Below are 25,742 nucleotides of genomic sequence, written 5' to 3' on the forward strand. Positions count from 1 at the left end.
AGTATTGATCTTCTTTTGAGCTATATTTAGCCAGTGAAAATTTTAGAAAGTGTTGAAGTTTCTCTGTACGAATACCGGCTTTGTAAGAGGGGACTGCTGTCAAGGGGTGGCATTTCACCACTTCAATCTTGAAAAAAGCTGAAATAGCAGGTAATTTCACGTTCAAGTAACATTTCAGTTCTTGCTCAGATGTCGTCCCTAACTAGATCGGTGCGTCTCACCCTGGGGGAGCTGGGAACGAAGAGCAGCCCTCTGAAACGGGAAAGCCAGCCTTTACAGTCGGGGGAAATGAGGACCTTGGAGCTGCTCTTGTAAGAACTAAGCTATTTGTCGTGCTGGAAGTGGAAAGAACAAAAGAACGGGAACGGCGTGGAAACGCTGTTCTCCAGCTTTTGTTTCCTGGGCCAGCTGTGTCCATCCCTGCAAAAGGAGGGAGGTTTTTCGGAGCACCCTGTCTGCAGGAGCAGGGGAGACGGACGCGGAGCAGCGCTTGGGCACACCAGTCCTGCTGCTGCTGCTCGAGAGGAAGAACACCTTTTCTGCTTACATTCGCGGAGCTGCACTTTGTGCTCGCATTCAAGGAAAAAATTGTTTGGGTTGAGAAAAATGCTGATCTGCCATATCCAGTAAAACACTCTGAGAACCAGGGGGATGGAAAGAACCGACCTAATGGCATAGTTTCTGTGTAATGAAGTTTATTTTGTGAAGTCTCGTGGTCTTTTCCGATCACTGTCAGCCCAGAAGAAATGTTTTGAATGTTTTAACTGGCTGTGATGGGGAAGACGGAAGATTCCCTCTGCGTGAGAAGAGGTGATGTACGAAAAATGATTCAGCGTTCTGTTTTGTCAGAGATCTCATCAGCACTGTCTTGCTTTTGTTGAGAAAATACGCAGAAAGCACTTTAGAAGCAAGACTGTTGAAACTGCCAGCTAATCACTTGACTTTCATTTGTCAGGGCCCCACGATGGCCCGGGTCTCCTTCCCTGAGCGCCGTCCCTGTGCAGAGCGGGACCCTGTGGCCTGGGGAGGAGCCGGGGCAGTGCCCCGCTGCTGCCGTCACCCTCGAGCAGCAAGGTCTGGGCGACCTGGTCAGCCACCTCCGGTGATGTGGAAAGTGTGGGCACGGGGGACTTTGCAACCCTCATTACCTGCTAAATAACCTGCGGATTCAGTTGATGCTATTTGTTAGCATTTCCAGCTTCTTAGTTAAAAAGTACAAAAGGTTGAAGAGGGATGTGTAAGATCCCATCTGTGTGAGCAGGGTTTATAAGATTAATTTGTGTGAAGGCTTGCATCTAGTTAATCCATAATTAATCAGCAAAGCCCACTGGTTCTATAATTGGATGCTAGTGACAAGTTAGTTAAAGCAAAATTAAATCCCTTCGTGTCACGTTTGTGTATGGGAGACATTGCAGATTACGTACTTAATCGATGCGCCTTTGCTGTGGGTATCTGGTCGTTGCTGTGGCAGCCGAGCGGCTGGGGAAGCTTGGGAGCATCCTGACCAAGTGGCAGGTACACGGTCCCGGCACGGTGGAGGCGAAGGTCTCGGGGCCGCGCGGTAGCTGGTGCTACGTGGGCAATACGTGGCCAGACTCTCCGAGTGTCTCCTCAAGGAGAACAGTCCATGCAGAAGAGCGTAGGGACAGCTCTTTGCGGTGCAGCACTGTACCTTTTCTGCTGAGCAACCCAAAGGGCAGGAGGAAAGGGACAGTCCAGACTTAAGGTCCACGGTGCCTCCACCTTGAAGTCCCGTTCCACCTGAAAGAATGCAAATAAACTTTTTGTTGGCAACATGTAGACAAATCCTCTTTAGACAGCTATACTTCGAATGTCAGTGATAGAAATTACTATTATTGCACAAACAGAAGAAAATTTGCTCTTGGCTTGCAATTTTTGCTTGTATTCTCCGTAATGTCTCAGGGCACATGGAAGATACTTGCTTTTGTGTTGAGAGTTGTATTTTCCTTCCTCAGCAGTCCAAGTGTCATAACTGTTAAATAGTCCTGAAGAACTCTTCAGAAGGCAGAGCAATAACTTGCAAAATCTTAGAGATAATGTCACCTCAGGAAGACACGAGGAAAGTCTCTGAAATTCTGCCGTTGTTCATACAGAGGATACACCGGTCTTGTGTATCTTGCTGTAGCAGACCTCTTCCAACGTTCATTATCTGTCATGAAAATGAGCTTTCCATTCTCTGATAAAAAATTAATGCAAGTAAAACATCGACCTTTTTGCTGCTTATTGAATGTCAAAAACACTCAGCTGTTTGCTGGTGGCGAACTTCAGTAAATTTAGGGACACTAATCTTGAGAAATTAACACTTTGCTGTTTGGGTTTTTGGGACAGGAATGAAATATTTATAAGTCAGTTGCAAGCAATATAAACTTAGTATTTCTACAACAGCTTGTCCAGAAAGACATTCTTAAATGCTTGCTTACTGTAGCTCCTGCCATTGCTTGTGAGCGATAGTGAAGCTCTAAGGATTTTAAATTGGAATGGAAGATTTAGTATTGGCATACACAATAATTTGTTTTAGGTTGTGTAAATGCTTTTTAATTAAGGGATTCATTGGAAGGAGGTTTGAAGGTCGGCTCCGTCCAAGTTTTCCATGCACTTAGATTCAATTTTCAGAATTCAGGAGCTGCTGGACGCCTTAAATGACTTCCTGAAATGGGGAAGGGAATATCAACTTCTGAAGCTCCCTCGATGGAATATAGATAGCCTTGCCACAACCACGCTCTCTTTCCACTCAGTATCTTTGATGCTATAATGCAAATTACGCCACCTTAGCAAAGAACTTGAAGTGACCGGACGGGCAGGGCTGCGTGTTGATCATTGAATCACTGACTTCAGTGGCTTCTGGTCTTAAATGTAAGTGAGCATACTGCTTGCTTACAGCGCTTACTGCACACCGCTTACTGTCGTGGTTTAGCCCCAGCTGGCAACTCAGCCCCCCCCAGCCGCTCGCTCACTCCCCCCGGTGGGATGGGGGAGAGAATCGGAAGGGTAAAAGTGAGAAAACTCGTGGGCTGAGATAAAGACAGTTCAATAGAGAAAGCAAAAGCCGCGCACGCAAGCAAAGCAAAGCAAAGCAAGGAATTCATTCACTCCTTCCCGTGGGCAGGCAGGGGTTCAGCCATCTTCAGGAAAGCAGGGCTCCATCACGCGCAACGGTGACTTGGGAAGACAAACGCCATCACTCCAAACGTCCCCCCTTCCTTCTTGTTCCCCAGCTTTATATGCTGAGCACGACGCCCTATGGTATGGAATAGCCCTTTGGGCAGCTGGGGTCAGCTGTCCCGGCTGTGCCCCCTCCCAGCTCCTTGTGCGCCTGGCAGAGCAGGGGAAGCTGAAAAGCCCTTGACCAGTGTAAGCACTGCTCAGCAACAACTAAAACATCAGTGTGGTATCATCACTGTTTTCAGCACAAATCCAAACCACAGCCCCATACCAGCTACTATAAAGAAAATTAACCCTATCCCAGCCAAAACCAGCACAGGTATAAAGAGAACAAGACCAAGAAACTGGGTATCTTGCAAACCAGCTGTATGCGTCACTTTGTAGGCACAGTGTAGTATGTCTGCAGATAACTCCAGGGCTAATTTTGCACAGGAGAGGCTGCCTAAAAAATATTTCGGCTAAGACTTCTGGCCCGTTCCAGCACAAAATTAATCCAAGATAAAACCGCGTGTATAATTAATAGCTTCCAAAAGTTCTTTTAGATATTTGTATAGTTGCTCTAAGTCGCATTTGTTAGACTTGTCCTTACTTACCTGAATCTGAAAGACAGTGAATGACTCGGACCCATGTGCCTCAGGCGATCGCACCCCGTGCCCTGCACCCCGCCGTAGTCATTAGCAGATGTGGCTTTTTTCTGTCGCGTGTGTACAAAAAAATACTGGCTCAGCCTGCGTCTCCCCAGGGCATGATCAGGTTTTGTCTAGTTTTCCTATGCTGTAATGGTCTGTTTTTCCCAAAAAAGAGATTCAGCCAGGTAATAACAACTTTTCTAACTTCTGTGCACATGGCTGCAGAAAAGGCAGCTGGGCTTGAGGAGGTGGTGGTGTTTTTCTGGCAGTTAGTGAATATTTGAGATTCTCACTCCGAGCCTGTCCTGGTCTTTCCCACAGACCTGGTATTCGCTTTTCACCCTCCTGGCCCCACCTTGGGTGTCCCGTGGGATTCGCGTCCCCCGCTCTCTCCCAGTGTCCCTGTTGTGTTCAACCGAGCGCAGCCGAGAGCATCGCGACAGGAGCCCAGGGTTAAAATCCAGATCTGAGGTGAGGCAGAGGTATTGATGCTCTCCCTGTTGATGCCTCTTGCCCTGGCTTTCGTCATAGCTCTGCTGAGCTCCGAGTCGTTAAATTATTCAGCCCTTTGCAATCCGTCTCTAAGGTCCAACTCCCCCTTTTCCATGGTGCTGACTTCCAAAGCCTGGCTATGCCCTGAAAAAAGAGTATTTCCTCTTTGTTCATTCTAAGTTTATCAGACATTAATTTAATCAAGAAACCCTTTGTTCTTTTCTTACAGCAGATGTTAAAATGGAATGACTAATCACTTTCTAAATCTTTTTATAATTGTGTATTTGCTACCTCAGTCAGTCGAGTCTCCACTAATACCAGTTCAATAATCCTTTTTCTGTGCAATGTTTCCTCAGATATAAATGTATTTAGACCTCTACCTATCTTCATTAACCTCTGCCGAATCCATTCGGTCTCAGCCCCCCCCAACAGCTGAGACGACCAGCACAGACATTAATGGTTTGTACAGGTTCGTATCTGATTTTCCATTTACGTTGTAGTAGGCATGATTAAAGCCTTTGAGTAAAATCGCAGCTAAATCCTGTCACAGCCTAGCCCATTTTTTTTGTTCTCCTATTAGGATTTTAGGCATTTCTTTGACATATTTTTATTGCCAGATTAGGAGGAAAACACTTGACTTGTTTGCAACGTTCTCATTATATTGTCTTTATAACATTTCTAAAAGAGAATAAATACAAAATACTTCTGTGTATTGTGGTCATATTTCAGTCTGACGTTAATGTGCTCCATGATTTTCCAGCTCACAATTCTTCTAACCTTGTGGTGACAGTCAGGAAGCCCTCCTACCTGGGGAGACGTGCGGTTGCACAAGCTGCTGGAGTCTAGATGATGTGCGAGGACCCGGGTAATGTCTCTGTCCTGTAGGTTTTATGTATCCCACTTGAGTAACTGCCAAGACAGTGTTGGGTTAGAAAACCGTCTCGTGGAGCCAAAGCAGCCTTTTATACCGCTTTTCCTCTTATTAACCCCCCGCTCATGTCGGGGTCGTTGGGCTGCTTTTCCCTTACCTGAGAATATGGGAGTCTCGGTTTCGCATTAAGCTTATGTCACCCAGGTCTGCTCTTAATAATCACTTGCAAACTTGGACTGTTTCATGTTTAACAGGGTGTCGTTAGACCATCCATCCGTAGAGCTCGTGCCACCTTGTTTGTACCCAGGTCCAAATGGGACATCTGTCTCCGAGTCCCTTTGAGGTTCGGTGGTGGAGGTAAATGGTGGAAATCTTGCCAGTGAGAATGCCCGTGTCCTGCGTACCCGGTTGTGCAGAGGTTGCTTGGAGCGTGCAGCTTGATCCGTCGATGAGTTTTCTTACCCTTGCGTGACTGATACGGCTCTCAGCGCCCCGGCTCTAGCCCAGCTGCGCCGAGGCGGTTGTCCCGATGACACCGGGGCTCTAACCCTGACCTACCGTTGCGGCTTCCCAGAAATCCTACCAAGTACTCCCCGTGTCCCCAAGGGATGGTAAGAGCGCAGGACCGTTGCTAATGTATAGGCTGACCTTATGCGTGCCACGTACGTGATGTATCTCAGCTTGGTACCCGTGTCCCAGCCTCGCTTGGTTTGTCTATGGCGCACGTCTCGGAGAGGCAGCTGGGTGGAACAGAAGAGAGCAGGAGGTGGAGGCAAGACCACCCACCTCTCCCAGAATTTGTTCTAGTAAGGAACCTTTGATATTTCAAATGGGTAGTTTAGTTTCAACTTAAATTTTTTTGGCCTGGTTTTCTAGAGATTCGTTTATTTGTCTTTCTCTCCTAGGTTACTCACTAAATAGCCAACGTTTGTCTCTCCATGAATACTTTTGGTAAAGGTATTTGGTTTCTGTGAACTTTTTGCCTTATGTTTTTTAAAATAAACAAAATAGGCTCTGCTCCAGCTCTCCCACCACAATACATTTTTTCCAGTCCTCTCCTTATGCCACCTCCAGCTTTTCAGCTGCGGACACCAAACCTGTTTATTTCTTTTTATGTCTGGTTTCCGTCATCCCTTCAGCATCCCTTGAGTATGCGTCCAAGAACCAGATTATCTCCCTTCGCCCTGGTGTTGCATGGTCATCGCGTGAAGCGGTGTGCGAGCTGTGGCTGTGTAGTCCTTTCCATAGCCCTCGTTACCCTCCAAGAAACATTGCCCTGTCTTGGAGAAATGGTTACCCAGACGCTGGTTTCCTTGAAGGGACTTCATCTTCCCAAAACATCCTGTTCCCTCCGTGTGACGACCCTCCCCGCGCTGCCTGCTCCTCCACGCTCCTTTGGTCGCTCGTAACTTTTGTTTGCAGCAGTTCCCTGTTTGTCGTCAGATCACTGATGCAAAGATTTAATAGCGCTGGGCTTCAATTCCTGAAGAGCGTGATCAGGAGACTCTGATCTTAATTTCCAGTGAGTGGCCACGAGACGAGGCTTGGCAGCGGGACAGCGGTTGCTTATTTTGAAGCAGCATGGACTGGTGTATTCACAAGATGCCTCTTATCTTAATAACCAGAGCCAGTTCATGACGAATGCCTGCTTCTTTGTCGTAGAGTTCAGATATATCTTGTCTGCCAGCAAAGAGTGGTACTTCTGTGTAAACTTCTCTTTCATGGAAGAGAAGATGACGTTATTCCTGAGATTCAGATGGTTTATAATTTTTTTTGGTTTTATCATGTCATTCAGAGTATTTGCAAGAGTGACTTGGGAGCACTGCTCACACTGCATGGCCTCTCTCCTAGATAATCCTCCTAGCAATCAGTGATTTGTACTTGACCTTGCTCTTACCCATCATCTGAAACATCTCTCTGGTCTCCAGAAAACCCCAGAGATTATTCTGGAATATTCAAGCCGGCGGTCGCCAGGCCATGGGGGTCTTTGTGGTGCAGGAAAAAAGCAGTGGGCAGGAACTCATTCGGAGCGGGGTGCGGCGCAGGATGCCCGGCTGGGTTTTCGGCTGATTCGGAGCGGTCCAGTGGCCTCCGGGGTGCCCGGCTGGGTTATCGCGGTCATCCCCCGTGGGGGTTACGATTTATGGTTTGGGGGTTCGGTGGCGAGCGACGCGGGTAGCGGGGAATGGGGTGTGAAGCCTTTTGTGTCAGATTAGGAGGCGGTTTGAAAAGGATGTTTCATGACTAATTGGCTGTGACCGCTGGCCCTAAGGAAACTTTCGACTCCTGGAAAGCTCGTAATCCCATCGAGGATCCCGTGCATGCTCCCCGTTTGAATTGTTCCCGAGGGAGATCTGTGACATTTTCCTCCTGTGTCTCCCGACTTTGTCCCTATCCAGGCAGCATCCCTCCCGTACGGTTCTCACCCAGGCCAGGGTGATTAAGCACTTAAATTGATTAATCAAATTTCTTGTGATGAGAACTACTGTCATTCATTAATCTGAATGGGATTATAAATAAGAGTTGGCAGATAGGGGAGACAAACATGTTGACAGATAGACCTGCTGCTTTGAATACAAATTACACCGCTGCATCTGGAGGGTTTTAGCTCCTGGCAGCCTCAGGATATAGCTTCCCTAAAGGTAAAATTAGACTGAGATTAAAGTATCCCCATATTAATAAAGAAATATGCATTTATGAACAGGCAGCTACTGCAGGTGGGTGTGCGGGGCTGCATACCAATGATCCTACAGCAGGACTGGGCTGTGGATTGTGCTTCCTGTGGAATTCAGGAAAGATTTTATGAGGTTAGTTGTAGTCAAAACTCAAGGATAACCCAATTGCAAGTGTGTGGCTAATACCAATTTGAGCAATAACGTAGCAGGCTAGCGCAGGCAGTTCCTATTGAATTGTCTTGCAATTGACAGCATTGCAAATAGAAGAAAATTAGTATCAAATTTTGTGCTTGTGGAGACGCTGTCTAACGTTCACTTTTTGGAGAGACAGTGCCTTGTGCTTTTCATACCGTGACTTAGTGCAGGACGTGGTTTAGGAGACTTGGGAAAGATGTTGAACCCCTCGCCACGTTGCAGCCGATGGCGAAATTCCCACCAACTGCAGCAGGGCTGGAGTTTCACTGCCGGGGGCTATGTGGCTCCGCAAGTCGTTTCTCGTGTTGCAGAGCAGCAGGCAGGATTGCTGCAGAGCATGCTGAGATTAAAGCTATCGCTTCTTGTTGAACTGGCCTCGTGCATTTCTTTTCATAAATATTTAAAGAATTCTTATTAAAAGAATTACCAGTATAAAAAATTAAGAGTTTGATAGCTGGCGCGTAGCGTGCCGTGGTGCTGTTTTAGTCTGCGGTGGAAGGTCAGGAAGCCAACGTGCTTCTCGCCATCACGGAAAGGCGAATTTCTCCACATTGACACTGCCTGTGCCTGCCCGACCTCCCCAGAAATGGCGAACGGCTTGGCGGCCGGGTCCGTGGCCAGGCTCCCTCAGACGGGAAAGGCAGGGGCTTACGCGGGGCGTAAACAATCTGCAGAAAGGCTTGACCTTGGACTTTAATTTGCTATTGAGCTGCAGGTGGGAGATCAATGGGTAAGTGCCAAAGAGGATTCGATAGCCAGTGGACAGTACCAGTAAATGCTCTTACTGAAAACACAGGCTGCCAGCCTGAAGACCAGGTATAGAAAAGAGAGGTTTGGGCAGGCTGGAAAACGCCGTTACCAACTCGTTTATCATTATAATAATTTAACCCACTGGGTGACAGCCCCACAGGATTCGTAATGACATTTCTGCCTAACTTTTCCTGTGTGGCGAGTCTGATGGAAAGAATACCGTGGTGCCTGGCTGCGCAACGGGCTTTGAACGTCTGCGCGAAGCCATGCGCAGGGCTTTGATTACTGAGCCCCTTCCTGCAAGGAGCGTGGCTGCACGCCGTTAGCGTCTTAATGGGGAAGGTGGGAAACCCAGCGGGAGTTTCTGCCGAGGCGGAACCGCCGAGTCCCCGTCCTCTTTCTCTCCAGCGAGGCACCTCTCCCTGTGCTGCCTGCGCGGCGAGCCTTGGTGGCGGCAGCACACCAAATTCCCAGACCCGAGTTTTTTGGACTAGGGAAAAAAAACATATACGTGTTAAAAGAGGAAACGTCGCTATCCTTCAGTATCAAACAGGTAGCGCAGTTCAGCGTCCCTCTTTTTCATGCGTCGACATAATACATAGAGAGTCTGAAGACTAGACCTAAAGGACATAGTGCTCGCTGGAAAAATCAAGGGAAGATGCTAAAAGACACGACTTGCTAGGGACTGCTCTCCTCCCTGCACGTAAGGAAGACGCAGCAAAGTGTGCCAAAGACGGGAGTTGTTTGCAAGAATCCGAGTGAGAAGTCTTCAGGTGAAGAGCCATAGTCTGTGCAGCAGGACTACAATAAAGAAAGGTCTGAGGATCAGATTGGGAGGGTGGGGAGACGCCTGCCAGGCATACAGCGTAGGATTGCAGGCATAAAATCTATATTTTAGAATTGGGGCACTGAAGATAGGTACCCACATACGCAGATTTCTGCCAATTAGCCAATGTCATTAGAAGAATCGTTGCTAACAGTAAGACAGTGAAAACCCGCAATCCTTGCAGTGACTTCAGAACTCCACAGAGGGAAAACGGGGTTTGAAAAAGAACCCATTAAACATTTAAATATTTCATTAAATATTGAACAGTTCAAAAATTGCTTTCTAACAAGTCCCAAGGTAAACAGAACAATATTTGGTAACGAAAGCTACCAGAAGTGACAAGGTCCTGCAACGAATAGAGCTTGGCTCTAGATTTTGAGGCTGCGGTAACCTCTCCTCCCTTGATTAGCCGTCAGACGAGATCCCTGGGCTCAATCCAGAAACCGTTATCTAGGTATAACTGCTGGTGACATCAAGGGCATCAGGGGGGTTTGAAACACGTCAGAAAAAGAGCCACTAGGATTAAAACCGGAATTCTTGCACCAGGCTGAATGCCTGAGCGGCGGCCAGTGCCCCAGTGCTGCAGAGAGGAACACTGTGATGCTGCAGCCGTGCCAGCTGCAGCCCAAAAATGAAGGGTCAGGTTCTCTGGGATTTTGCAACCACGTAGAAATTTTAAGATGGTTTTTCAGATCTGCTGTCAGTACCCTTGCCCAAACTGGCAAACTGTAAGTGATTGCTTAAGTTTTGTTGACGTCGATAAAAGGCAAGCCTTGCCAGCAGTGCAGATCAGTCCAGCACTGAGATCTGAGCACGTTTTTTGCGCTTTGCTGAATCAAAGTTGCTATCTATAAACGTTGGAGGAAAATCCAAACCTGTCTAATGTCTGTGTTTCACTAAGATCAGGAATGAGAAAACATGTTTAGCAGTGTTTTAGTTGAAGATTTGCTGCAGTAACGGGAAATTTTGGATGCCTCCCTATGTTATGACACTTTTTTCCCTTTTTAGATCAAAATAAGACCTCCGGGTGCAGCCCGGGGGATTCCTCGGCGCTGCAGGGTTCAGCCACGGTTAAACCTCCCTGCTTTAAAAAGCTGAGCCAGGGCCCATCTGTACAGAGAAACGTTGAGGTCGGTTTCTCGTCGTGTCCCCGTCAACTTGGTGTCACTGTGCATCAGTTTGCCCTACGAGAGTTGTCAAAAACCTGCTTCTCCGCTCGCCTGGCCAAGCCCCCCTCGCTGCTCCCCCTCCCAGCCGCATCTCACTGCCGGGGGAGGAAAAGTAAGATTGATGGCATTAGGCTCCCCGTGCGTGGTGTTGGCATTGAGTCAGGGGGTTTTATAGCAGCACGTTGGCTTTTCTCACTGAATTTTGATTAATGGAGCAGGCGGGAGCTGCTGCTGTCTCCCAGCTCCTGCGGCTGACAGGGGCGAGCCTAATCTGATGTTCAAATGGATTTGGAACGTGTCCGTGGCTTTAGCATCCCTGTCCTGAAGGAAGGACCACCTGCTAGAAGGTAACCCCATCTCAGAGGGCACTTACTTCAGGTCTGTTTGAAAAGAGAGGTGGCACACGTAAAATCTGAGGGTTTTCCCCGATGCTTGCTGATTTGGTGGCCAAGAGGCAGCTCACGTTACAGACACGAGGTTTTCAGTTGCCTTGCTTTTCAACCGTGCTCTGCCCTGTCGGAGAAGATCAGCAGAGAATTTCGTAGGTACTTGTTACAGACGCAGATGGAAAATCACTCCATGTAAAGCAAATGTATTACTACAAACAGCTAACAAATTTCTCTGATCGTGATTTGTATGAAATCCAGAGAAATCAGTTTCAGGAAGATTGGATAGCGTCTCTGCTGGGATACGAAAAAGTTGGTGAAAAGAATGGGATAACAGTGGTATCTATATGAACAGATAGTGGAAATGTCTGTGATAGGGATGGGAGAGTGGGTTTTATTGTTGCATTTTGACTGGTATCTCCGAAACACAGGTTACTGCATTGAAGGATGCCAGGATGAGAACTGACAAGCTGCTTTTCCATTTTTCCTTCTATGTCTGAGAAATCTGTACCAGATGCAGCCTGCACGCCATTGCACGGCTGCAGTTCCTGCGTCGCACCTTTCCTGGCGCGGTGCGTGGCTGCGCAGGTAACGGGCAGGCTGAGGGTAAGGGCAGAGCTTGATTGGGCTCAGATACAGCCGCTGATTTAGGAGACCTGTACCCTGTCATCAGGATGATGAGAAGAATGAAGCTAACGCCTCCTTTGGCCTTCCCGGGAGGTTTGGTCCACGGTAGCCGTGCTGCCGCTGCAAGCAGTATGCTATTCCTGATGGAAACCAGTGGAGAAGCTCCGAAGTTGTCGGGGTAATTACAGAAGGAGATCCCACACAGCACGGTGGCCTAGCGGGGACGTGGTTAGCAATAGACTTGAGTGTGCGCTGCTCAGCACCACCTCGAGGGCTAAGGGCGGCGGCAGCGGCTTTCCATCCTCCCGCGCTACCGGTGTCCCAGGCCATTGAAGCGGTTGTTGTCCCTGTCCCTGGTTTGTTAAACGTTGGCGTTATGTTCCTACCGGGGGCTTTGACGTCCTGCTGTGGGCCATGGGAAGCGTTACGTTCAACTTCAGGGCAATGGGCGCCAGAACCAGCTTCCAGAGGTGTGCCCGCCCTCGCTCGTCACACCGTCGCAGAGCAGAGGACTAAGCAGAAGCCAGCATGTGTTGGAGCACACGTCCGGGCAGCTCTTGGGGCCTGAAGCTTGCCTTGCGCTGGGCTCCTTGGAGTAGTTGGTGGCCATTTCTACGTGGGCTCCTACCACGCCTCAGGTGACTGCAGGCAGCAGCCCTTTCTCTTGCAGGTGCATTTGCTTGATTCAGGAGCCTTTTCGTAAGGAATTTCACATCCCCTATTTTGATGATTTCATGCTTTTTTTTTTTGCCTTTTTTTGCTTCTTAAACCATGTTTTGGATTTCACTTGTCTGGTAGTCAGATTCCGTTATTTGGGGCATTTTCTACTGCTGTTGCCATGAGCACGTTTGTTTGAAAAGACTATTTGTTTAGGGATTTCAGTGCAAATCCCGAGCTGTCAGGGTTCGCACAGGGAACGCGTGCCCTTTCCCAGCAAGTTCGTTCCTCCCTCTCTTCTTTCCTCTCCAAAAGAAACGAGGAGGATCTGAAAAACTGGCTGGCAGGGAGAGAGGGACGCCGACACGGCTGCCCCTTGGGAGGAAGGGGACGTCTCTGACGCCCAGCGCTCGCGGGTTTGCTGTTCAGGAGAGGCACCGTGGCAGGAGCGTGCACCCTTGGTGCCAAGCAAGGGGCCTGGTCTGTCCCTGCCTCCCCGTCAGCCTGCGGGCGGAGGGCACGGTCCTTTTTCCAAAATAACCTGTACGGATCCTGCTTGTGAAGTCTGCAGGCTGCTGGGGTATTGGAAGTTGAAGCCTTACAACATAAAATTACTCGAGTATATTTTAATAATTTAGAGCCACAGGTCTTACGTGGTTTGTTCTCTAAAGATTGATTTAGCTTCTTATTAAGGGAATTGGGAATTCAGTGTGAAAATCTGAACAAAATCTAGGCGGTTTTTATTTTTTTTTAAATATCCACCAGCGTAACTCACTGGGGAGAAGAATTTCAAAGCCTGTCCAACCCTATCTTGAATTTTTTATTCTCTTGCTTTCCTATTTCCATTCCCAAGGTGTTCTTGTTAAGGAAGAACACCTCAGCGTTATTGTATTATTTTTAAATAAGACACAATTACTTTAAGGAGCTCAGGATAAAAAAAATCCACTAATACTTTGATTTCTGCCCCCGCCCCCCCTTTTTCAGAAGTTTGATAATGCAAGCTGTGGACTGCCTATAAATGGAGGGGTAGGGAGTTGTAATTGCACAACTCTCCCCCTCTGCCCAGAGAAGGCCTTTTTCTCTTTAATTATCCATTGATTTTAGAAAGGTGCAAGATGAAGTGGAGCTGGCAGGGCCCGGCTCTCCGGGAGCAGCGTGGGGGCTGCAAAGAAGGTGCTTATAGCCGCAGGCTTCTGGAGGCAGGTAGGGATTTCTCATTCCAGGGGTCGTTGCTCTCGGCTGGTTTGTCGGTGCAGAGAGGGATCCCCACCACTGCAGGACTTCAGGACAAAGTCTGTGCTCTCTGCACCCGCCGGCTCCGAACGCCGTGTAATTTGCAAGGACGAGCGCACCCCTCCCCGAAAGGTGACCGTGGCGGGAGCCGATGCTGCAGCGCTGGACCGCGCCGCCGCCACGGGCGTCCCCGTCCCGCAGCGGGGACGGGAGCGAGCCCCACGAGCCGGCGTCTGCGTCCCTCGGCCGGTGCCGCTCGGGCTGCTCCGGGGCACGGGCTGATGCCGGCTCCCACGCCGCGTGGCTCCCATGGGAGGCGGCGGCCGCTCACGTCTCAGCCTCTGTTCTCAAAACAGAAATCGATAAGCTGCTGAAGTGGTGTTTCTCCGCAGACGGTTCAGAAATGCCATTTCTTTTCTCCTGGAGATTTTGTAAACTTAAAAGAGAATCATGAAAAAAAAAAGTTCTCTCCTGTCCAGCCCATTAATTCAGCCTGCTCAGGACAGAATTAACCTTGGCAAGCCTTCCAGAGGAGAGAGTCATTCTAACCTTAAAAATCTGCTGATTAAAGCTGGTTTCAGGAATTCGATTTCACTTAATGCATTGGCTGAGCGCCCAGCCCGGCATTAACATAGCCACAGACACACAGGCCTGCGCATTTTCTACCTCCCCTATTTAAAAAAAAAAAAAAGAAAACCCAGCTAATGAAACCCATTTTGCCTGTTTTGAGCAAGAATTAATTTTAAAATTTTAAAGACTCCTTTAGCTAAAGTAGTGCCCTGGTTACCTGTCTCCTAAGGCCAGCGGGGAGGTAATTCCGTTCTCCTCATTAGTTGCAGCGTCGTGTGTCGAGCTGTCCCCGCCGACTGGGCACTTGGCGTCCCGGACCCGGTGCGAGGCAGGGGGTTCATCGCCGCCCCGTGCCGGAGCCTGGGGGCTGAGCGGGGCCGAGCGTGGGAAAATCGCCTCTACGCACCCTCTCCCTGTAAACCCGCATGCACCGTGCTATCAAACTTTAGATTTTATGTCATCTAACAGCGCTTAACTCATTAACCTTGAAAATCTTCCAAAACAATGCTCAGATTTCTAAGGTTTCTATTTATATCTTAAACATTTTTAATGCCTTTTTATGCAAAAGTTAATGTAGTTTTTATTGGCGCCATCAATCCTTTTGACTTTATTGCAAAGGTGGGTTTCCAGGGTGTGTTTCTCCCACCACAGTGCGTTTCTCCGCAGCTGTGTTGTCTCGGTGCAAGCCACGGTGCCCGTGAAGAAGAGTCCCCCGCTGTCCCTCAGAGGCTGGGGGGCTTGCTTACGTGTGGGTCTCCTCCGTCCCAGCCGAGTTGGAACATCCGGCCCCAAAACATCAATCCAGAACTAGAGTCTCTTGTTGTGCCATGTGGGGGAAAAAAAGAAAAGAAAAATTAAAAAAACCACTTCCGTATGCTGGGTGCTTTGTAAGTTCTGTGAACCATTAGGGCTTTCTTAATGGTTTGCTGAAATCTTGAAAACCAGTTTCATGGAGGTGGGATGCTTTTATGTAATTCATTATTGACGCCTCTAGAATTATATGCAAGACAGATCTGGAGATAGAGAGCAGCTTTCCTACCTACTAAATGCAGCGAGCTGCAAGGAGCTCAGCATTAGTGCTTGTCGTTATTGTTTGTTTTAATCATGGTGAAGTTTCGATGACTTCACAGCAAATCAGGGTTGTGAATCAAGTGGGGGTGTGCTGATCTATATTGATGTATATTGATGTATATTGCATGAGGCGCTGTGGGTGTTCCTGGCTGTCGCAAAGGCTCCTCCAGCGGCGTGCTCCAGAGCAGTTTTCCCATCCTTGCTGGGAAGCTGGTCAGACTGGGAGATGCTGCACCTACCCAGCCGCCTTCCAAAGCGGGGGGACCAGCTCTGCGTCAGCGGAACCGAACGTTAAAGACCTTTTAATGCAGCCCCCGGTGCCGTGCAGCCAGGAGTCGCTGTCAGGGATTATTTTAAACAAACAGCGTCTGCTTTTCCCCAGGCTGAGTGGTGGGATTTAAATGTTAAGCTTTTCTTTGGATTATTTTCTGCAGGTTTTTTTTCCCCTCTATTTTTCCTCCCTGCTTTTTTTGTGTGGAATGTACCCTTGACACATTTAAAAACATTATTAATCTTTGTCGTTTGTATTTTAAAAATAACTCGGTGAAAGCAGCCAGCAGTCCTCAAATCCTTTTTAATTCGGGCCGACCTCGTGAGCCGTGATCTCGGGGAGGAGGCGCTGCCGCCAGCCTCCCCGTGTGCCCGCCGATAAGCGTGCACGTTGAACGGCACACCTCCACGCTCGCCCCGTTACGGGGCACGCTAACGATGTCGGGGCTGGCAGGCTTGCTGCTTGCAGAGTGTTTTCGCAGTTTGTGAGCTGCCTTCCAGACAGAAGGGTTAGAAAGGAAGATTTACCGGCCCCTTTGTGTTCGTGCGAACGGCCCGTGTCCTGCGCTGGGGGGATGGCACGGACAGAGCCATGTCCGGGCTGGTGCGTGGGCGGGATAGCGGTGTCGCCGGGGCACTGAGCGCGGGTCACCCTCGCCAGCGCCAGTAAAGCCCTGATGCCACGCGCCAACTTCCACATCGCTATCGGTGCCGTGGCACCCGCATCTGCAGACACAGGTATTCGAGACAACTGGGATGGTGATTTAGCAATAAGTTTTTTCCAGTACCCATCCGCTCCGGCCCCCCTTAACGTGGTTTAAACCCCCTTAACGTGGTTTAAACGGCCCCCCTTAACGTGGCCGGAGCCGGGGCCGTCCCATCCTGCAGCCACCGCTGCTGGGAGGATGCTCGGTGGCAATTCCCGCTCCCCGGAGCGGTGAGGACCCCCTCGTAGGGTGCAGGGTGCGAGTGAGTGAAGAGCGCGTTAATCGTGAGAGTTGTTGTAATCGATGCAGTCACTGGAGTAAAACAAAAAAAGAAATTCCCCTTAAAAATCCCCTGCAGTTGGATTTATTTATTTTTTCCTTCTGTAATGGTAGAATACTGGTGTGCCTAAAATACGCGTGGCCCGCGATCTTCCAGGGGAAATATCTGAAGAAAGCTGTGAACAGATTGCTGGGCTGTTGCAATCTCGCATTTAAGGAAAACTAATCACCTTCGGTATGGGAGAATATATCATTACATGCACACCCATCCCCGATGTGTGCTATATTAAAAGCCAGCAGAGTCAGAAAATAATATTGCTTTCTTAATAATAAACAAATCTTGTGGACAGGAATTGTACCGGGATCTTTTAAATTAAAAACAGTTTTGTGTGTTTGGTTTGTGTTGGGCTTAGCTTCCAACCGACAGCGCTGTTGAAAAGTTTTAACATACTAGAAATTTGATTTTTTCCTGCAGAAAGAATTCCTTAGCCTTACTGATTTCAGTTAATCAGAGAAGCAGAGTTCATTTAAAAAGAAGAAGAAAAAGCAACTGTATTTTGGCATTTTGCTGTATAACATATCTGACAGCAATGTTTTCAGTTTACAAACCCTAAATTTTCAGTTTACATACCCAGGTGATAAACCACAGAAAAGAGATGTTTGTGTTGTGCTTTTTAAAACACAAAAATATGTCGAAGCAAAGATTAAAATGCAGCTAACCAGACTCCCCCGTGTTGTGCGCCGGGATGTGGAGCACCGTGGGGAGACTCGGTTTGCCCTGGCCGCACGCGGGTGGCTGAGCTGCGGGTGGACGCAGCGCGCCGGGGGCTGTTAGCAGAGCGATTCTGTAACCCGTAGCAATGTTTAGAAAAGAATTTTGGGGTGCTGTAATCTGGTGTTGTGTGTTACCAGCCCTGGACCGACTTCAGAAACGACGTCCTGCGGTAGCGGGTAACGCGCTGCCAGTCCCGTCCCCGGCGCTGCCTCCTCGGGTGATGGTTTCCTTTGCTAACCTGACTCTGCTTTCTCTCTTTTTGTGTCCCTAGTGCCTGTACGGCTGCTACGTCCATTCCTCCATCATCCCCACGTTTCACAGAAGGTGCTACTGGCTTCTGCAGGTAGGATGACGGCAAATTCCTCTCTCCTGGGGGTAATCCGGTCGAGCCCGTAGGGCTGTGTTTGACCGCTGCCAGGGAGGTTGGCAGTCCTGGGTTTCATTGTTTGGGGGATTTTGTTTGTCTGAAGGTGATGGGGATTTTCTGAGTTGTATGTCTCTCTTCAGAGGTATGATGTATTTTCTCTGGATAAGTTGCTAGCAAATATAGAGCTGATGCCAGCTCAAACGTTCCCTAAACAGAAAGTCAGCCAAAGTGAGACTTTTTTAAGGTTTTCACTTGTATTTTCCCATCCTGAAGCAAGGCAGCACAGGAGCTCGGGAAGCCGTCTGCTGTACCGGCACGTCATGGCGTGGGAGAGAAATCAGACCTGTGGCTGTGTTTGAATTTGGGGTGACCCCTGTGGCCAGCCTTGCGGTGGATCTGCTTTCCTCCGGTGGGGGGTTTAGTGTTGAGGGAGTTTTTGGAGTCACTCAATGATTTTTCTGCTGGCTGTTGTGGGCACAATGAAGCCCCTGGAGCAGTCCAGTGGAGCCTTCCTCGTACTTCTGCGGGGTGTGGGTAGTGGCCTGATCCCCCCAGGGCTCCTTGGGCTGCGGTGGGTGTGCTTGGGTTCACGTGCGGGAGCTTGCCCAGGGTGGGCGTTTGCTGGACCAAGATGCTAACCCTGCCTTTGCGGAGCCATTGATATTATTGAGTGGTTACCGTGGCTTACAAAGTGGAAGCAATTTGTTTTCTTTTGTTAGAAAACAGCGTTTGACACATATTGTAATAACATTATTGTTTTAAAGATTAAACCCCCGCAGTCCTGAAAACAAACAGGTCTGAGGAAAGAGACATCTGTTTCAAGAGGCAAATGGAAAATAATGCCTTTTTCCCCCCGGTTTTGCAATTGTGCTTCCGTATTAAAAAAGAAGACGCTGCTGCTGTCACTGCTGCATGAAAGACGCCCCACGACCCACAGAGGACGGTGCCCGCACCGTGGACGTAATCAGAGGGAACGTGCACAAAATGTCACTGTCCTCTGTGACGTTTATGTACGTCTCAGCTCTGTGTGCGTCCTCTGCATATAAATGCCAGGTGTAAGTAAAGGGGAAAACGCTTCGCTGCAGCGCTGGGAGCAGTATTTCACCTCCATGGAGGAAAGCTGTGACTCCACTGAAAACGCAGCGCGACCACGTCGATCCTGCAGATATTTAGTGCTTTTCCCTGCAGCCTCTTGAAGTCCTGACCTGTGTCCGTGGTTGGATGCAGCGAGAAGAGGGGGAGCAGGGTGTAGGTACAGCTAAAGAAGCCGTTAAATGTTCAGGGTTCAGTGTGCCGAACTGAGCAAAACCTCTAAATTTAGGGTGCAGTTTGCCTGGGGCGGCAGACAGCTGCTCGCGTTGTTGTTCAGCATCCGTCTCTGCCGGTGCCCGTGACGGATGGTGTGGTACGAGAATTCAAAGGGAACTCTGAACTCCCTCCGAATAACTGCCGGCACGGCACGGTGGTGCTTCCCTGCTCGGCATCTGTCCGGGTGTCCCTGGGAAGGCAGAGGGGACCACGGCGGGTGGAACAGCAGGTTACTTGGTTCATCTGCTCTTGCCTGCTCAGGAACAGGAGTTCGGGCTGGGGCTTGGTGGAAGCATCCTCCATCCACCGCCCCGGGAGCTCAGGGCGGTACCAGCACAGCCCAGGGTTGAAAGGTGCCGCAGGTCCCCCCGTCGTCACCGCTCTGCAGCAGCCCTCAGCCCAGGCACAGTCACCACAGGCACCGGGAGGTTTCCAACATCCCTGCAGGGCAGCTTGGCTCCTGAAATGTTTTCACATAAACTGAAAATGTTAAGGAAGGCCCCTGTTTCTGAAGAAATTCAGGGCAGACAGCAGAGTCCTTCCCGTTAGATCCCAAGAGGAACAGATGACGCAAAATCAAACTGCAGAGCTCCCACCTAAAATTAGGCTGGGACCTTTAGGGAGGTTCGCTCCCAAACCGCAAAGCTTTTTCCATTACCTTTGAGAGAGTATTTTCTAGCTTTGTCCATCTTTCCGTGAGGAAATTTCCCATGATTTCGACCCATTATCCAGCAGCCCGAGCGATGCTCGCACAGCCCAAGTGCTCCCCGACCATGGGCAGTCCCCAGGTCCTGCTCTTTTGCGGCCAGCCTGTGCTTGTTCCTCCAAACGTCCTCCCCTCGTAGGTCACCCCTCTTAACTTTAATCGCAAGTTTTGTATTTCTTTTTATTTTTGTTGCGTGCTATCTCAAAGCGTGGCTGGACGGGGCTGTTGTGGCAGTTAGCAAGCTGGTAGCTAATGAGTTGCATTGCAGCACGATAGGATCTTCTTACCTGCACCCTGAGGTCTGGCTCGTTCACGTTCGGAGGGTGCGTGTTGACGTTTAGGCCATCTTCTTTGCTCTGATAATTGCTTGGACTGAGATGAGTGGATGGGAAGTACGTTTCTCATGAGCCTATTTATAAAACGTGATGCAGGGCATCTCGCTGTGAGTGTAGCGTACTTGTATTCAGAACCAAGGACGCGTCGTGCCTTCGCTGTGGGAGGAATAGGGGTCCGTGATTCATGACACCATCTCCCAGGCGTAAATGGGCATCCTTCAATCATGCGCTCAAGGTTATGCAGCTGGAGAGAAAAGAGCTGGCCAAGAACCGATGACGCTTTTCTGACGCCTGCACAATGTTTCTGTTCAGCTCCACAGTGAATTTGGGGCAAGTGAGACCAGGAGAGAGGGAAAAGGTAGTTTGTGCATCTGCTTCGGAGTCCTCCACTTCAACACCACCCGATAAATGGCTTTCACGTTCCAAAATGGCACACGGACAGGGCAATGTTTAGCATTAACCTCCAGCAAAAGATTTGGCTTTTTAGTTCACAGAGGCAAATGGGTGATTTTTGCTTTTTTTAGAGAGTCGTGTAGTACCTTCCTGGGATACGGAGCTCTCTGCCTGCGAGTCTCTGGTCAATAGGAAGTAAATACAATTAGTCTGTGATGCCGCCTGTGTTTTATGGGATGATCTTCCTCCAAATCCTATTGTCAGGTTAGATATTGATTAAAAATCCCCATGCAATTGTTCTTGATCTTTTCTGACTAGCATTTTCAGCGTAAAGGCCAAGACTCAAACAAGGCACAGAGACTAGCGGTCTCTCCTGTGCGTTTATGCTGTGCTATAGCCATTAATTATACGGTGGTATCCAATTTCTTACTTAAACAACTTTGTGTTGTCATTTACGACTGACACAACGTGCCTTCTCCCTGCAGACTGGCCAAAGGGATAAGAAATGAAAACCAGTCAGCTTGAACCGTCAGCGGGCAAAACGCAGTGCTCTGAGTCCCTGCTACAAGAAGTTACCCTGCTGTACAAGGCACCACAGCTGAGGTCTCCTCTCTTCTGAAGGGGGTTCCATTTCTGAGACACTTCAAGCTTTCTTCATAATGGATTTTAAATGCTACCTTACCACAAACACCTTTAATACGTTTTTAATAGATGTTGTAATTGCCAAGCCAGCATTGTAGTGTCTCTGCAGGAGGTTGTCCAGCCCTGGGCACTGGCAGCCTCTCACATGGACCTCTTGGAGCCGAGTGAAGGAATCGTGACCCAAGGTGGTGGTGGTGTTTTCCTACCTTGGGTTCTCATATTTTTCTTTCAGTTTTCTGATTTCTAGAAATATGAGATCATGCTCTGAGCAACAGGCAGCGGAAAGGATAGGGCTGGTGATGGGGGTGGCCTCTTCAGGGGCGCTGGGGAGGACTCGTCAGCAGCACCGTACCACAAGGCTGCCGCAAAGCCTCCTCGTGGCGTGCTGCGTCGTTAACGAGTTGCACGCACTTTTGGAACGCTTTCCTGTCTCCAGACGTTTCACTCGGCCCTCCATGTTTCCATTCCCAGGGAAATTATCCAGATTGTTAAAAAGAAGCAGCTTTTGTCTTTGCATTCTGCCCAAAATCATGCGCTGCCTTGCCTTTCTGATGTTTATTCTGGCTGAGTGAGGCACTGCCTTAAAAGCACTTTTTTTTTTTTTTTTTTGCATTACCTGTTAGCTTCCTAAAAGAAGTAGTGCCCTAGCTGTTTGCGGTTAGTCAAGCACAGAACGGTGCTGCTGAAGCCTTTTTTTAGGTATGAGTGATGGCAGGTCCCCAGACTCCTGGAAAGGCTTCAGCGCACAGACGCTGCCACTGGGTTTGTTGGCTTGTCTGCTAGCAGGACGTGCGTGTACGAACACCCGCGCTGCGCGTGTTTAGACCTTCAAAATGGCACCAGATTTTTCTGTCAATGGAAGAAGAAAAAAAACCTGTTTGTACTCATAATGACTAATGCAGGGAAAACGTGGATTCTCAGATACAGACAATTTTCAAACATTGGCACAGCTGAGTAGCAAAATGCAGCGTTCCCTTCTGTGCACTGATAATTAGCACCCCAGGAATTTAAAATTAATGTAGCTGCCAGGCTCCCGGGGCTGGCTGCTGTTTGCAAGGGTTATTGGAGGCGGGCTTCATCTTTGCCCTTATACCGATGTGTCTCTTGCTCTCTTCCATGCTTATGCCATATAGCTGGAGACTGGTTTGTTGGACAGTCATCGTTTTCCATCCTGCCTTTAGCAGATTCTGATATCTTTTTTGGTGCTGCTGTTAAGGTGCTGCGGTTATGGGAAGTAATACATTAAAAAAAAAGTGTTGCCCTCTTTCTTAATTAAGAAGTACATAAACTGTGCTATAGGATCATGCTAGAAATGTTTTGTGACTTTAGAGAGTGGCTAAATATTAGTTCTTCATGACACAGGACCGAACTTCTCATATTGCCGTCTCTTCTGTAATTGTTTGCCTAAAGATGGGAAAAATGTGCATTTTAGGCACTCGGGTTTCATTAATTTTATTATTTGTTTGGGTTTTTGAATGACTCCCCACGTTCTGCAGTGATTTAATAACAGCAGCAGTCACAGCAAGGAGAGCTCAGGAATCCTCGACAGAGCGCTGCCGACATGATAGGACATCCTCCCGTTCAGCTATAGGAAAATTGGTATAAAATAAAATTAATTATGATCATATATTCAAATAAACGCCACGCGTTTGTTCAAAGACTGTTCATTAGCTTATTCGTTTGCCAATAGCGTTTGCACAGGTGAGATTTTCTTGATAAAGATGCTTGTGGAAATGGGAGGTGCGGGGAATACTGGTGCGAGTGGATAGGGATGTTCAGCCTGTTGGTGTTTACTTATTCATCTTGGCCAATCAAACAAATTAAGGCTAACAAGCATTCGAGAGCAATATGTGGGCAGATAGCTGTTTCGCATGGTATGCACATGAACTGCTCACTGAATAATTCAAAATTGATGAAAAAGGGTGCGAGCGGCACTGTTCTCCAGGTGAGTCGGAGAAGCAGAGCAGGACGCAGGCTGAGCTGCGCCGGGCGCGGGGCGATGCCAGAGCCCCTCAGAGCCCGGTCGTAAATCAGGCTTTCGCAGTAATCGCTGAAATGCGATAATCCGGTCCTCTAGGAGCTGGGGGGGGGGGGGACTGCATTGCATCTTTATTCCTTGCACACTCGCAGGGTGCTCTCAGCAGCCACAGGAGTCACTGGGATGCTTTACCGCGGGGCAGAAAATGGCAGGGGAAAGTCAGGGGACATCAGCGGTCATACCAGTGGTGATGTCTAGGCACGATGTCTGGCCTGGAAGGAGCAAGTGGGAGATGCTGAAGGGGACGCTGTAGCTGGGCAGTATTCTGTTAGCGGTCTTGAATTATCCTTCATGTGGTTCTGCATGCACCAGCTGTACCTTGCAGTGTCCATAAGCACTGATTTAATGTCAGAGACACGCAGTATTTTCTCTTTAAACTGTTTTTTCCTGGATTCTTCCTTCTGATACACTTTGATATTCAGCTGTTTATTACTATTAATGTCTACACTGATGCTTGATGTTCCCTGGGTGTTCCCTTCCTAAAATGTGACTCGTCTGACTGAAAGCTGTGGGCAGAAAGCATCAAGGCCTGAAAATCAGTTAAAACATTTTACGTGACGTCTGCAGCTGTCCTGCAGAAATTTGGTGTTCATTCTGTATTTCTTTGCCTCAAATTTTCCTTTAAGTCCTAAGCGAGAGGAAAACCTTCCCTTTTTTTTTTTGATGGTGTCCCGGCAGAGCAGCATTTCCCTATCTGATCGCTTGTGCCGTGCTGCATCAGCAGCATCTTCCACATCCCTGGCTGGAGGAGCAACAGACAGCTGGAGGATTTTGGGCTTTTTCAACATAAATTGGAAGCATTACAATCTCATAAAAATTCCTGAGACTTTTGCTTAGTAATGGGTTTTTATTTTTCATTTGGGTAAAATAGAAATGACTGGGCAATAAAGCATTGAAGATCGTGCGCTGTATGTGGGCACTTTAGATCAGTCCCATATTGTTGGGGACCAAGGTGTAAGTTCGGCTCTCGGCATAATGAGCCTTTGCATTTTTTCTAACGGGAATACAAACTGTTGCTGCTATGCTAGCACGTTTTCCCAAAGTGAGTTTTAGCATATGTGGTGAAATTAAGCATGTATTGAAGTACAGCAGAGTATGGCACGGGGTACCTAACCGGCGCTAGCGTGGTTCGGCATCCCGAGCACGCAGCTGTGACAAGCTGCAGCATCATGGCGCAGATGGGCTGGGTGACCTTGGGACAGCGACTGAACAGTCCCAGGTCCAGGATCCCGTCAGAGTGACGGTAGCGGTGGCACTCACGACCTGTGGTGGAGGCGCTTGGGGACCTATTGCCTTTAGCGCTGTTTACTTTTGCAATGTCTTCATGCATGGTCTCTCCCCTTGTAGAAGCTGTTACTCAGTGCTTGCCGTAAAGCTAAGGAAATCCAGAAGAGAATATAAATGTAAGGTGGTATAAAGTGCTATTTATTCTTATTATACGGTCCGAGGCTATGGGTATCCGAGGGTTAACTCCTGCTGAAAAATGCAGAGCTCGTCGCAGGCAGAGCCCCAGCTGAGATGGACCACGATACCGAACGGACAGAGAAACTCCTGCATACCTAAAATGCAGCCACAAACGAGGCCAAAAGGAAGAAAACATCCTGCCTTTCTCATGTTCAAAATGCCATCATTGCTAAAGGCTCAGGTGTTTCCTGACTGCTGTACGCTCCTCAGTGCCCTCCCCCGACCCGAGCTTTGGCTTCCTTTTGTGGTGGTGTGATGGGGAGAAGCTAACGCGAACCCCTGGAGGTTTTTCTCAGACAGACACGTCCAGGCAGGCACGACCCATCCCTTTGCATCCCCTCGCAGTCTCCCAAGTCTCTTCCTGACGGTCAGTTTTCAGCTCACGTCTCCGAAGACGCACAAGCTGTGTTTGCCAGCCTTCAGAGACCCCGCTCCCCGTGAAGCCCCTGCCTTTGCTCCTCTCGTGCTTTCAGCCCCATTTCAAGGGCCAAACCCTGTTTGGTTTTGTTGTTCTTCCCGGAGTTCTCCATTGCCTCTGTGCAGATGTGTGGCTTGGCCAAGGTGCCAGCCATCCCCTCGGCCTGGCAGGAGGAGGCACACCTCGGTGCCTCTGCAGCGCGGGCGTCTCTGCGGAAAGCGCTATTTCTGCAGGACCAGACAAGGACCTCCCACCAACGGGTATCTACAGAACAGACCTTTTAAGCAGGCATGCTTTCATTGCCTCGGATTCCTATTCTTAGTGCAAAATGTGTGCGTGGAGCTATGCTGTGAGAGAAGACAGTAAGCGTGGTGGGAGCGCTCGGCGCTGCCAGGAGAGCAGAATTGTCTTTTGCATCAGTTTAGCTCTGAGCTGCAACAGAAGCAGCGCTTTCGATACCCCCTCTGGCCAGAAGTCGATAGGATACAGCAGTCACTCCCCTCGCGTCTTTGCTGAGCTTCACGGTGCCTCCGTGTGCAAAAGCGTTTTCGGAGAATGAAAAAGTTGTGGATATCCTTTTCAGGCTTCCTTAATATTCCTTTGACGTGACCTTTCTCAAAGACCGCTCTCTCCTTTCTCTCGTTTCATCTTCTCGCCAGCTCTTTTGGAAGGCAGTGCTCCTCGCCATGTCTCTGCTGCCTTGCGA

General features: G+C 48.9%; 1 protein-coding gene across 6 annotated transcripts in view; it reads left to right on the forward strand.

Moving 5' to 3' along the window:
- CAMTA1 (calmodulin binding transcription activator 1) overlaps window positions 1-25,742 on the forward strand; it is a 330,409-nt gene that overhangs the window by 172,302 nt on the left and 132,365 nt on the right. For all 6 annotated transcript variants that reach the window (XM_075520680.1, XM_075520673.1, XM_075520674.1 and 3 more), the window contains one exon: window positions 17,637-17,708. In XM_075520680.1, the coding sequence (XP_075376795.1) occupies window positions 17,637-17,708 (72 nt within the window). The remainder of the gene's footprint in view (window positions 1-17,636; window positions 17,709-25,742) is intronic.

Source organism: Mycteria americana, chromosome 18 (assembly GCF_035582795.1).
Source record: "Mycteria americana isolate JAX WOST 10 ecotype Jacksonville Zoo and Gardens chromosome 18, USCA_MyAme_1.0, whole genome shotgun sequence".
NCBI classification, from domain to species: Eukaryota; Metazoa; Chordata; class Aves; order Ciconiiformes; family Ciconiidae; genus Mycteria; species Mycteria americana.